Consider the following 14,381-nt stretch of genomic DNA (forward strand, 5'->3'; position numbering starts at 1 on the left):
CATATATGAGGTAACCTTAAAGGACTCATGCACTGCACAAAATTCATTTAGTATATATACCTTATACATGCAGCCTGGACATAATTTTATACATTATTTTAAATTTTTTTTTGTACATGATGAAGTAGTTAGAATACACTGAATTTTCCACTTATAGCAATGTTAGCCCTGAAAAACTTTAAAACTTTTAAATTGGGACTGTTTCAAATATTTAATTTTTTAAAATACATTAAAAAAATGTAACCACATTACCTGGGAAACCTTATTGTAAGATGGCTCAGCTATTAAAGTCTAGGTTCACAACCAAAAACCATTTCTTACCCAGCTCTGAATATGTAACTGAAAGTGTAAGATCAGCACAAAGGACTAAATAATGTAGAAGTAGCAACCATCAATCCAACCCCCCAACGATGTGCACCCAACAGAGAAATGTCTGCAGCTAACTGCTGTTTAAAACTAGACAGCCAAACTACAGTACACAAGGGAAGAAGTCCTCAGTGCCAAACAGGAACACTGACACAGGAGGTGCCAAAGGTTCTGGTTTCAAAAGGCCGGCCCAGACTTTCGGCTTTAGATCAGTCACCAATGAACAAAGAGAGATCCCTAAGCTCTTCACAACCACCGGCTCAACCTGAGCTTTCCCTAGAAGTCTGCCAAAATGAGCACCTGAACCCACTACAGCCTGTAAAACCCTAGAACACAACAGAAGCAAATACAAAACTGTCTCCTAGGGTCACCTTAATAGCTTGAACCAGAGAGAAGCCATTGACAAACACTCACTGAAGGTGACCTCACTACCAAAAGGAACAAGGCATTTTATATCTGCAACAAACTAACACGAGGAAACTCCTTTGTCAAAGAAAATCACATCCCAGGCATGGTAGTGATTTTAAAAAAGGGGAAAGAAAGGAAGAGGTATACATAAAATGTTCTAAGAAATCAAGGCTCAGAGGACCAGTGAGACCACATAGCAAATAAAGGCACTTCCCAGCAAGTCTAAAGACCTGAATTCAACCCCTAGGACCTACATGGTAGAAGGAGAACTGACTTCCCCAAGTAACCTCTGAACTACACATACAAGTACAGATAAATAAATGTAAATTAAAGTTTTAAGGTTGGGGCAGGAACCATTGCTCAGCAGTTGAGAGAAGTTAGTTATAAAGGTTAGTTTCATTCCTAGGACCCATGTCACAGGCTGACAACGACTGTAATTCCAACACCAGTGAATCTGATGCCCTCTTCTGGCATACATGAGCACCCACACAAATATACTCACGCAGACATACACACAAATAAACATAAACACAGGTAATAAAAATAGTTCTTAAAAAAATAAAGAACAGAAGCCAGAAGACAAAAATATTGTGACTAAAACAAAGGCTTCAAAATTCTAGAAAGGGAAAACGGTTACAAGAACAAAACCCTTTAAGATGGAAGTGTGCAGGGCCAGGCAAGCTCCCTCTTGTCCCTTCTACACTCTCAGTCCTGCCCTAAGTAACAGTCATACTTTTTATTTGTATACACAGCAGCTCCAGTTGAACTGGGGCTGGGGAAATGCACTTGAATCAGCATCTTGTAAAATTCTCCAAATAAATAATTGTTAAATAAATAGGTAATTCAATAACAGGATCTACTGAGCTAAAGACACAATTTTTTAATGAAAGGAAAGAACTGAGTAAACCATTTAGAACAAAAAAAATTAAGAGATGAACAGCAAAAGAGACACATTTAAAACTACCAAAGAAGTCATGGTGGGCAAGACAACAGAAGGAAGCCCAAGCCGGGCGGTGGTGGCGCACGCCTTTAATCCCAGCACTCGGGAGGCAGAGCCAGGTGGATCTCTGTGAGTTCCAGGCCAGCCTGGGCTACCAAGTGAGTTCCAGAAAAGGCGCAAAGCTACACAGAGAAACCCTGTCTCGAAAAACCAAAAAAAAAAAAAAAAAAAAAAAAAAAGAAAACAGAAGGAAGCCCAACAATTTGTTAAGCATTCTCTAGGGAGAAGTAGATTAAAAGCAGACAGCAACTTCAAATGTAATGAAGCCACGAAACCTCAGGCTAAGTAACATCCGGAACCTCCAGTTACACCTAGAAAACATCCACCTGGACAGAACATCTGAGAAGCTACTCGAGAGAAAGCCGTATTAACTACAAAGCAGCAAGTGTAGCAGTGAAAGACTTCTCACCAACAACTGAAGATCTATTTTCAGCAGAACATTTTCAAAGTGCCAACTAAAAAGGAGATGACCTGGGCCAGGGTGCTGCTCAGTGGCAAAGTAGTTGCTTAGCATGTGTGATGCCCTAGGTTCAGTACTAGATTGGGGGGAGAGGGAAGGTTTTAACTTAAAATTTGAACCTTAATAAATTATCTTGAAAAAGTAAAGTAAGCAAACTTTTTTTCAGACTTTACATCTCACATGCCCTGAGGGGGCTGGGGGAACCTTTATGAAGAAGGAATCTGAGGAAATGAGCTGAACCTAGAAGACAAGGTTATATAAGCAATGATGAGAAACTCAACTGGCTATTGGGGAAACAAAAAAGTACATTTTGAGTATGGCCTCTTTAAAAATTCTATTAGAGGAAAATTAAAAAATAATTGCAGTATTTCACCAACCCTAATTTTTTGGTACTGTTTTGCAATCCATAAAATCAGACCATTTCCTAAAGTTAGCACTCACATGCATATACCCACACACAGACACACATATATGCACATAATTCAAAAAAATTGTCCAAAATTAGACTGTATTCTAAATCTGTAAGTTTGAGGCCAGCCTGGTCCTCAGAGCTAGTTCTAATACAGCTAGGACTGTTACATGAAGAAACCCTGTCTCAAAAAAACCCTCGGGAGGCAAGAGGCAGGCAGATCTCTGTGAGTTCAAGGCCAGCCTGGTCTACAGAGTGAGATCCAGGAAAGGCACAAAACTACACAGAGAAACCCTGTCTTGAAAAACCAAAAAAAGAAAAAGAAAGAAAGAAAATGTCCTCTTTCAAAGGCAAACAAAGTAACAGTACACCTTGGATCTATATAATAGAAAGGCCAGTTTAGGGTCATGCTACAGGAGGAAGAAAGGGAGACAGAAGAGTCTAGGTGTTTTTTGTAGCCATTCTTCACTGTAGGGTACTAATATAGCTCTGGTCTCTCAGCTGGGGTTTACCTCTCTCTTTCACCTACTGTCTCACAAAGGTATTCCTCCACATATACTCTTCCCCCAGGTGAATGTAAGGAAGGTAAGTACAGCAGCAATAACTGAACCTGTACATACTCTTACCTGTATGCAATGGCCGACTTCCAGGAAAAACAAAACAAGATCATGTATTTTAAGCCTTATACACATTTCTCCATCATAACCATATTTTAACATACTTTAAACGTCTCATTACCAGTTGACCTAACAAGCTAAAACTCACACTTTGAAAACCCATGAATATGCTTAGGAATTCCCGAGGCACTTATAAAGGGGTAGGAATGCAGCAAAGAGTTGACACCTGAAGTCGTAGAAGATTCAGCGTTGCCACAGCCATGCACTCCTTCTCTTGTGGTGGGGGCCAGTCAGCGGTGCCATCCATTCCCTCACTTACTTGACGTAGCAGGAGATCCAGCTGCTCAAAAGTCATTGGGCAGATGTCCACCACAAAAGGGACACGAAGGCCAATGGACCACTCAGAACAAGATGACCATGCAAAGCTCTGTGAAAGAAAAAAAAGAACCGAACATGAAATCTATAAGTTCGTAAATGGTCTGTTCTACTGGAGAGGCTCACCACTAGGTATGATGAAATGCCTGGAGTTATGACTTACTCATCCCTCTATGTCCCCTAGCTCACATACTATTTCCAACTTCTCTCCTGTTTCACCATCCCACCTCATTTCCACATCTGAAAATGTGAAAAGCTTTCTCCAAGTTGTTTTCACTCTCAAAATTACTAATCTACATTAATGGATAGAAGTGAGTAGTCAACCCACTTACAATGGTACAACAGCAGCTCTAAGCAGATGACATATTAGGTGTATGTACACAACCTTCCAAAGAACAAGACTGAAGTATACCATCAGTATACTGTATCTAACTGACATTTATAGAACAGTTCACCCAGAAACAATAAAATGTATACAGTTTTGTAAGCAAACACAAAGGGTACAGTTAAATCACTACTTAGAGGAAAACGTATAGCATCAAATGCTTAGAGATTAAAAAAAAGGGCTAAACCCAATGATGCAGGATACCACTTTAAATAACCTGAAAGTGAACAGAGTGAGCCCGAAGCAAGCTGAAGTGAAAGATACTTAGAAAAGAAGAAAATGCAACATACTTAAAAAAAAAAATTAAGAGGTAAAAAATGAACTAAAACATAATTATTTAAAAAGATCAACAAAATTAAACCTCTGGGGGGAAAAGCTGACAAACAAAAAATATACACATTACTAGTATCCAAGTGGCATATGACCTCAAGTAGAAAATACAAAAACACCCTTATATATAAACAGCTGTAAGAGAATGGAACAATTCCTGAGTACCAGTACCAGGAAAACCCACACATAAAGCAGAAACCACAGATGCTATCTGTTAAAGAAATTGAATTTCCTGTGAAATTGCATTTCTAGTTTTATTTCTAGGCTCAGGTGAATTCACAGACAAACATTTAAAGAAGAAATAGCACTGTACACAATCTCTTTTAGGAAACACAGCGAACATGCCTCAATTCTTTTTATGTGACCAGCTTTACCCTGACAGAAATCAAGTAAGAAGAAAGCTACATGCAAATAAACCTGATGAGTATAAACACACATACAACCATAAATAACAATAAAATATTAATAAGGAAAACCTAGAAACATAAAAATGATAAAACATGAACAACAGTTATACCATTAATACAGGAATTAGTCAGTATTTGAAAATTAGTATTTTCCAAAAAGAAAACTACATCAACTTCTATAATCTGAGAAGAAAAAAAATTTTAATGAATTTCAGCACCCATTTAGAGTACTTTCCAAAAAAAGGAACAACCCACAGCCAACAATGAAGAGCTAGAGGGAGGGAAGGGGGTGGGGGGAGAATATGCTGTTTCTACAAACAACCTAATGGAAGAAAGCACTAAAGGAACGACAATCAAGTATTATGTGGTTTGGAACAACTGCAAGACAGAAAGACGACACACAAAAACTGCTATTTCTACGTACTAGACATGAACATTTGGAAAACAAAACTGTACAAAACACGAAACCTAACTATGTAGTGCGTACCTGGGCAGGCCCACAGGCAATTCCAACTATGTGTTTGGTATCCAGTCCTGGTAATGCAGTAGGTTCTGGCTTGGTGACACGCAAAGTGTCAAAGTGCTGGCACTGATCATTGCTCCCCCAGCTGTGTACCTCACTGTCTTCTGTCAGAGCGAGGCAGTGGGTAGAGCCTGCAGCCACATCAATCACCTTCTTCCCTAGAGAGAAGATGGGCACAGTTACACCATCAGGCCTATGGCCTTAGCTCTAAGAAGGACATCTGCTCACAGATACAGGACAGAAAGCATTCAATATTAACTTCTTACAGGTAACACATTCATTTAATATGAAGCTCAATTTACTTGATTTGACTATGCTATTAAAATACACGTCATGTTTCATCAATTATAATTTGTTAAGAACACAGTTCACAAATAAGCTTATGCTATAGTATGAAGAATCTTTTTTCTGCTCCTTATTTAGAATTTTATTCAAAAAGAGACAGTATGATTTTTCTAAGTTCATATCCCTAGTTATACTCATGTAGGATAAGACACACACACACATACACACACCATACAAAGACACGCCTCTGTAATTAACTAGGAAGATCACAAGATTAAGCCTGATTCATCTGCACTATTCAAGAATTTCCAGTGGATGAGAGACAATAATTAAAGTAGCATTCCTTCGGCTCCTTTAAGAGATAGGTTTCTTGAGGAAATGGGTTTTTTTTGGTTTTTCGAGACAGGGTTTCTCTGTGTAGCTTTGCGCCTTTCCTGGAACTCACTTGGTAGCCCAGGCTGGCCTCGAACTCACAGAGATCCGCCTGGCTCTGCCTCCCGAGTGCTGGGATTAAAGGCGTGCGCCACCACCGCCCGGCTCGAGGAAATGTTTTTAAACATGCTTGGCCACCAAAACATTCTCATAATTAATTAATTTACTGACTGCTTGATGGATTGATTACTGGGCAGGAGAAGGAATGCCACAGCCCACAGTGGAGGTCAGAGGGCAAGTCTATAGAGTTGCTTCTCTTATTCCGCCTTTGTGGGTTCCAGAGATCACTACACTTGTGCAGCAAGTGTCTTTACTGGCTGAGCCAACTCGTCAGTCCCACAAATTTTGACATTGTAATTATGTTGGTGGGACAATAATATTTTTAGTTATCAGATTTTTTTTTCTCCAATCCCCCCAGATGTAGTCATGCAAAGCATACTCTTCACTAAGGAACTTTTCTTAAAAGGAAACCTATTCTTTTCGCAAAGTCACATGATTTAAATATTTTTCTATTTATGTACTATTAGAAAAGCATTATACCTTTTCTTATAGGTGACATAATCAACATAAAGCATGCTTCCATATAATGTCAATAAAATCAACCAAAAAAAATAAATTGTTACCTGGGCTGGAAAGATAGCTCAACAGTTAAGAACAGTGGCTGCTTTTCCAATGGACCCAGGTTCAGTTCCCAGAACCCTCATGGTGGCTCACAACCACCTGAAACTCCACTTCTAGAAGTTTCAACACCCTCTTCTGACCTCAGAGGGCACTACATGCACATGATAAATATACATACATACAGGCAAAACACCCATACACATAAAATAAATTTTAAAAACTTTCAAAAAAAAATCTGTTACCTATTAAGTTCAAACTACTGTAAGTTAACAGCAACCATAATTTAAATATTACTATAGTAAAATATTAAATGACTTCTAGTAAATAACTGGCAAACTACATTTTCTGTATTAATGGAGGAAAATGTAAATAAGATGCAAACTGAACTCCAGTAGAGTTGCATAACAGGGTGAAATGTGTTATTCTACAACGTATCTCAGAAGCTTGGGAAATAATGATGAGCACAGAAGAATCCCAGTGACCAAGGTTTAACATGCTATAAAATAAAACTGGTCAGCAAAGAACTAACAAGTTAAATTTTAAGTCTCACTTAAAAGCCTTATTTCCAAACCCTTTCAATAAAGAAATGGAAACAGAGAAAGGAAAAATGAATCAGCCCTGAAACAAAAGGCAAGCCAAATCCTGTATTTCTGAATAAATTGTTATGGGAACACAGCAGGCCACTCCTTTAGCAAATATATAAACTGGCCCTTTAAGATAAAGGCTGCCCCCCTCCCTGACTCCCCGCCTCCAAACTAAATAAAAGACAACAGGGCCCACAGGACATACACTACTGACCTTGCCTGACTCACTGACCTCATCCTTCTTTGCTTTCTTCTCAACTTATCTGTATTTTACCAGCTTCCCTTTAAGATAGGATGAAGAGGGCCTAAATTCCACAGGCCAAACATTATACAAAAAGAGAGGTTCTCTCTTTATAAAAAGTCCTTCCTATGATCTAAATGCCATGGTTTTAATGGTTCCATCTCCAAACATGTCATTCCTGGCAAGAGTGCCTGAGACTATGTAGGGGCTCTCTCAAGATGGTCCACTTCTATGCTACAGTGAGCACTACACTACAGAAGACCCTGTACTCACACCCACACAATGACTTCCCTTTCACCCTCAGTCTCCACTGCATAAAAGAGTTTTGTAACCAAGCATTTACAGCTTACTCACCAAGGACAAGTTCAAATCAGACCAACCCAGGAGGAATCAAGCCTACTTCCCACTGCGACCATGCAGCACAATGAGTCTCAAACTAAATGAATTAAAAGTTAAATTTGATGAGAATAATTTTAGGCCATTTATTAGAACAGATAAGCCACTTTCCATTATTTATATCTATCAAGATGTAAGAGTATCTTGTGAGTTTATGTCCATTTAGAAAAGAAAACTGAAGACTTCTAAAGAATATATACATAAGGACTTTAGTTTTACACCTGCAATCACCTTGCAAACCTTCCAAGAGTTTGGGATACCGGACATGTTCTTCTGTTCCATGCCCAAGCCTCTGATTGTCACCTTTTCCCCAGGAATAAACTTGGCCATCTTTTGTCAAAGCAATAGAAAACTGACTTCCACAGCGAACTTTGATGACATCTAAGTCTTGAAGCTTTTCAATCAGCTTTGGGGTTTTGCAGCCATCACTTCCGCCTCTGCCCAACTTCCCATAGTCGCCATCTCCCCAAGACCACACTTGGCCTAGAAAATACAAATGTATTTAAATAAAAATCACTGCACATCTCAATGGAAGTTTCAAATGATGGAAAATAATATAACCCATAAAACACATAAATCAATCTTGCCAATACTACACAGGTTACTGACTAAATGTAATCGAACTTACATTTCAGGTTGCTATATTAACAATTGAAAAACTGGAAACTAGGCTAGAGAAATGGCACAGTAGTTTACAATACTTGATGTTCTTGCAGAGGACTCATGTTCCCACCCAGCACACATAGCCATCCTTAATTCCAGTTCCAGGTACCCTCTTCTGCCCTCTTCAGGCACCAGACACACAGACAATTCACGTTCACACTTACATGCAAAACACTGATACTCATAAAATAAAAATTTTAAAGGTAAAAGCTGGTTTTTCTTTTTATTTCAATTAAATGCAAAACTAACTTCTTTGGGACCAATGCTGCTGTTTCAACTAAACACTAAACACAGAACAAAATTACACTGCTCCAAAAACCACAAACACTGAGGTATGTGGCACTGCTGCCATCTTGCTGACCACTCTGCAGTCTGTCTACACACTACTGTCCCCACCACACTACAGTGGTTTCCAATAGCAAATGTCAATGCAAAGTAACTTGATTAAATACAACATAAAAGGGTACAGTAGCCGGGCGGTGGTGGCTCACGCCTTTAATCCCAGCACTCGGGAGGCAGAGGCAGGTGGATCTCTGTGAGTTCGAGGCCAGCCTGGACTGCGAAGTGAGTTCCAGGAAAGGCGCAAAGCTACCAGAGAAACCCTGTCTCCAAAAACCAAAAAAAAAAAAAAAAAAAAAAAAAAAAAAAGGGTACAGTAAAAAATCACAAAAGTAATCTTTAAAACTGAGCTGAATAAGCTGGGCAGTGGTGGCATACACTTTCAATCCTAGCACTCAGGAGGCAGAGGCAGGCAGCTCTCTATGAGTTTGAGGCCTCCTGGTCTACAGAGTAAGTTCCAGGACAGCCAAGACTACACAGAAAAACCCTGTCTCGAAAAAATTAAAAACTGAGCTGAATAATTTGCAAAACCTTAGTAAAGGTAAACCGGAGGGGGAAAAAAAGCTATTCAGTCAGGTATTGATGAAAGTTCTAAGAGAAAGTCCAGAAGAAAAAAATTAGAAAGAAAATTTCAGTTTCTTGTGAAGAACTCAATTCTCAATCTACTTTCAACTGTCCAAACCAAAGATCAACTATCTTTTTCTTAAAGATAGGATGGTATTTTTATTTAGCCTTTGTGGGTGATACGGGCTGTCATAATGACCCAACTATACTGTCACTGGAAAATACCTAGAAACAACACATAAGCCAGCTATTTTGGATGCATTCCAATACAATGCTAATCGTCAAGCCAGGCTAATCCCTCACCTAAACTGAAAACTGTAACTAATACACTATTAGATGGTCAGTGAAAAAAACTCAGTGTGCACACTTATCTCAGAATATATACCTAGTTTTCTATGTCCTAGATAAAATTCTGTTGTTTACACCTGAACCAACATTTTCAGCAAGCCTATCACCCAAGACCAGACTGCCCAGGGCACAATGCTTCTATTGCACTAGTCTTCTTGAACACAATCATGCAGCAGGGATGGTTCCCTGTACGATTTGTACAGAAAAGCACAAGTATGAGGTGAGCAATGTTTATTTATAACCTTATTCCTAGCCACAAACACTATCATCACAAAATTTCACAAGGAATACCAAGGACAACACCGGAGCACAACTTGCACAGCCTAGCCAGGAACTGTAACTCCTACACTGTCGTCCCAGCTACTCAGAGAACTGAAGAAGGTAGGACCAAGAGTTCAATGCCCCCTGGACAAAACAGCAAGACTGTCACAGAACAAAACAAAACCACGCCATCTTAGTCAATAGTTGTGTAAAATATGACTCATTCAATAGTGGACATTGAAAACTAATGAAGATGACTACTCTCTCTAGGACTCAAAAAGCAGCAGAAGCACAATAATTCTGAAAATGTCTGTTCTACCAACAGCAGGCTCTAGGTGAGCATGGAAGTGACGAAAAGATTTTTATCTTGCACCAGAGATATTCTCAGAAGTCGATTCTCAACATGTCATTGAACCTCTGTGGGAGAAAGCAGAGTAAGAAATTCCCCATTGATGCAAGGACTGACAAGGTGCAGGAGTGAGAATACTGTAATGCAGTCAGACAGATGCATTATACAAAATGGATGCATTTCTGACCATCAAACCTGAGCAACTATATGAACTCTCAAGAAAGAAAAATATAATACATATATATATATATATATATATATTAAAAAGCTAGGTATGGCAACAAACACCTATAACCCCAGAAATACAGAGGCCAATCCAAGAGGAAAATGAGTTCAGAGACAGTCAGGGCTACTTAGCAAGATACTATCTCACTAATAAACAAAAAAATACATAACTATGAATGGGCAGGGATGGAATTCAATGGTACAGTACTTGGATCCTGGATCCAAGATTCACAGTACTACAAGAAAAAATATATATATACAATCTCACTAACAAACACAAAGAGGAAGCTGAAATTAAAAACAAGCAATTTCACATTAGATTGTAAAGGGTACAATGACTACAAAAGATTGGATATAATGAGGTAATAATGGCTAAATGTTGGAGATATATTAAAAATGAGACAATTCAGAATGTCAATTATTCTATTTAGCTGTAATTTTTAGTCAAAAAATAATACCCACTAAGAAAGGTGGTAGCCACTAGGCAGCCATCTGCTTTCAAGAACCCAAATCCTGGGAAATTCCTGGCCTCTGCACTAAAGTCACCGAGACCCTCATTGTGGTAGTTCGGATGAGAAATGTTCCCCATAATTTTGGGCTAGAACCCTTGCTTTCCAGCTGTTGTCGCCATCTTGAGGAGGCTTAGGTGGTACAGCCTTGCTGGAGGAAGCACGCCATTGGGGCAGACTGTGAGAGTAAAAAGCTTCACCTACTTCCAGTTTGTTCTCTCCGCTTTGTGCTTACATTCAAGATGTGATCTTTGAGGTTCCTGCTCCAGATGCCTTGCCTGCCTGCTGCTATGCCTCCCAGGCATGATAGACTTTAATCTTCTAGAAATGTAAGTCAAAATAAACTCTTCCATGCTAGATGGTGGTAGTGCACGCCTTTAGTCCCAGCACTCAGAAGGCAAAGGTGGGGGATCTCTGTGAGTTCAAGGCCAGCCTGGTCTACAGAGCTAGTTCTAGGACAGTCAAAGCTACACAGAGAAACCCTGTCTCGAAGAACCAATAAAATAATAAACTCTTCTTCCTACAAATTGCCTTAATAATAGTGTTTTACCACAGCAACAAAAAAGTAACCAATACACTCACCAACCTAAAAAAAGTGACAGGGGAGCGCAGCCTCAGGAGGTCCATGCAACTCCAAACTCATTCACTCAGGTAACAGCCACAAACATCCCTAAGAAACTGCCCAGGGCAGCACAAGCTCTACATACCATTCTCAGTCACAGCCAGGGTTTGAGCATCCCCACTCCCACAGGCAACATCGATGACCTTTAGTCCTTTAAGTCCAGCTACCAGCATTGGAATAGCCTCATCTTCACTGGAGCCTTGAAAGAGATACAACTGTCATTCTCAATGCCTCTCAGGAGAAGTAACCTCCTCCTGATTCATGACTGCAGTCATGTACCATAGACATACCATGGCCCAAGCGGCCGTAGTTCCCACGGCCCCAGGTGTACAGCTCCCCCTCAGCAGTGATGGCTGCACTATACGTGCTCCCACATGCTATGTGCACCACATGCTTCCCGGCCTGCTTTCCTGAGAAAGCTGAGATCACCTTGGGCTCCTCCAGAGGCCTGTGGGAAGGAAGGCAACAAATAACATCTTAGGCATTTCTTAAGAGTTAAAAAAAAAGCAAATAGGTGATCAGAGCAGAAGGCTGTTTTGCCTTTCTATCTCAAACACAGAACATCACCACTTCCTAAGTTGGATCCAGCAAGAGTATCTGTTAAAGACTTCAACGATGAACTAACAGCTCTACTCCTAATGTCCCCAACCACAAAGCAATGAACTGCTGACATACCCAATAACATGGCTATACTACAAAATATTATTGTGGAAGTCAGAAACAAACTCCTACATGACTGTCCATAATCAGTTCTAGAAATGAAAAAATAATCTGAACAGAGAGCAAGACAAAGGCTGACAGAAGCTAGAGGGGAGATCAGGGAATGACTGCAAAGGGCACCAAGACAGACCTGGGACCAGCAGTAACACCTTCTCTCGGGACTGTGGAGGCTGCTACACTGCATGCATTTGCCAAAACCTTCCCAACTGTCAGTCTGGGGTGTGTGTGTGTGTGTGTGTGTGTGTGTGTGTGTGTGTGTGTGTGTAAAAGAGAGAGAGAAAGAGAAACATGGGCAGAAGTGAGCAAAGCTTACTAATACAACGGAATTTTAGATTTTACAGATTAAAAAGTTTGTGGAAATAAAGATAGCAAAATCTTCATAACTGAAAACAAAAATCCAATTAGCAAAACTTCTCATGCTTATAATCTGCATATGCATCCTATGATAAACAACATTTTCAAAGACATGCTTGGCTCACTTTACGACTACATATAAGAATGGGCACAGTTGAGGAAAGCCAATCACTCCCAATCTTCTTCAGCTCCAGGTACAATTCCCCCACCAGTTTTTCTCCAATTCCTGCCACCTGCACTGACCTTTTTCCTTCCCTCAACTCCAAGAGCAAGGCAAGCTAATCATTCTAACAATCTCAACTAATCTTAATTTCCTTAAGAATACCTTAAAAGTAGTATATTATAAATACCTCCAAGGAAACAGCTGTCCTGTACCTTGGTGCTTCTAGAGTCATGTCAATTCCATTGTACAGCCTGGAAATAACAGCCATTCCAAACTTTTCTTTTTCACTAGTTTTACCTCATTTTTCTCAATTTCTTACATGTAGCTCTGGAGTTATTTCTGAACTCTAAAATAATGTACCTCACAAATCAGTACTTTTCTTGCACACTGAGATTCTTCCCAGAGAATATTTTCAGTAGTGAGTCTCCATCTCCGTCCCCACAGTATTAACAAGCCATACACCCTCCAGTCTCTTCTCTACCCACTCATAGACAGTGGGAACTGAAATGTTTCTAACTTGACCTGCCTGCTTCTTGTTCATGCTCTGACCTCATGGAGCAAGATGGCCCCAGAGACAGCACATCTACCTTGCAGTACCATGTAAAATGGTTCCATTACTCTGTGGGAACTGGCAGATCTCTCAACTTTTACCCCTAAGCATTTAAAATATCCATTTTCTGTTTAACCTCTATTCTTTCATGCTAACCAAAACCTTCCACCCAGTAAGATAAAACTGATTTTTATGCTTCTAAAAACACATCATAGGGGTTGGAGAGATGGCTCAGTGGTTAAGAGCATTGGCTGCTCTTCCAGAGGTCCTGAGTTCAATTCCCATCAACCACATGGTGGCTCACAACCATCTATAGTGGACTCTGATGCCATCTCCTGGCATATGCAGATAGAGCACTCATATACACAAAATAAATAAATAAAGCATATCATGGTTCCACAGGTCCTATTGGCAGGAGACAGGTACAGTGTGAACAACAGGACAATATATGGGATTTGTTTTATTTAGAAAACAAGATGGAGGGTACAGTTGCTAGCCATTGCTAATGCTGGCAAAGTGAACACCCTCCATTTGTGGCAAAGTTCCCAAAGAGTCAGTCATCAAGAATGGACATATGCCGGACATAGTGTCCCACACCTTTAATACCAGCACTCAGGAGACAGAGGCAGAGGCAGGTGGATCTCTGTGAGTTCAAGGCCAGACTGGGTACATAGTGAGTTCTAGAATAGCCTGAGCTACACAATGAGACTGTTGTAGAATATTATTTTAAGACGTGTTACATTTGTTTATGTTGTGGAACATTTGTTTAATGATTCAAAGATGTGTTGCATTCTTTTATATTGCATTTGATTAACTCTGTGAAGCTGTGTTATTTTGCCAGGCTAAAACACCTGATGGTCTAATAAAGAGCTGAA

The 14,381-nt window shown here is 39.8% G+C and overlaps 1 protein-coding gene across 4 annotated transcripts in view; it reads right to left on the reverse strand.

The window, feature by feature from the left end:
• The window catches only part of Herc2 (HECT and RLD domain containing E3 ubiquitin protein ligase 2), a 173,911-nt gene that overhangs the window by 116,453 nt on the left and 43,077 nt on the right, over nt 1-14,381 (reverse strand). For all 4 annotated transcript variants that reach the window (XM_052713854.1, XM_052713856.1, XM_052713853.1 and 1 more), the window contains exons 13-17: nt 12,010-12,167; nt 11,805-11,918; nt 8,071-8,322; nt 5,245-5,438; nt 3,487-3,687 (exon numbers count right to left, since the gene is read on the reverse strand). In XM_052713854.1, the coding sequence (XP_052569814.1) occupies nt 3,487-3,687; nt 5,245-5,438; nt 8,071-8,322; nt 11,805-11,918; nt 12,010-12,167 (919 nt within the window). The remainder of the gene's footprint in view (nt 1-3,486; nt 3,688-5,244; nt 5,439-8,070; nt 8,323-11,804; nt 11,919-12,009; nt 12,168-14,381) is intronic.

This window comes from Peromyscus californicus, unplaced genomic scaffold (assembly GCF_007827085.1).
Source record: "Peromyscus californicus insignis strain IS unplaced genomic scaffold, ASM782708v3 Scaffold_4__1_contigs__length_199733344, whole genome shotgun sequence".
Taxonomy (NCBI): domain Eukaryota; kingdom Metazoa; phylum Chordata; class Mammalia; order Rodentia; family Cricetidae; genus Peromyscus; species Peromyscus californicus.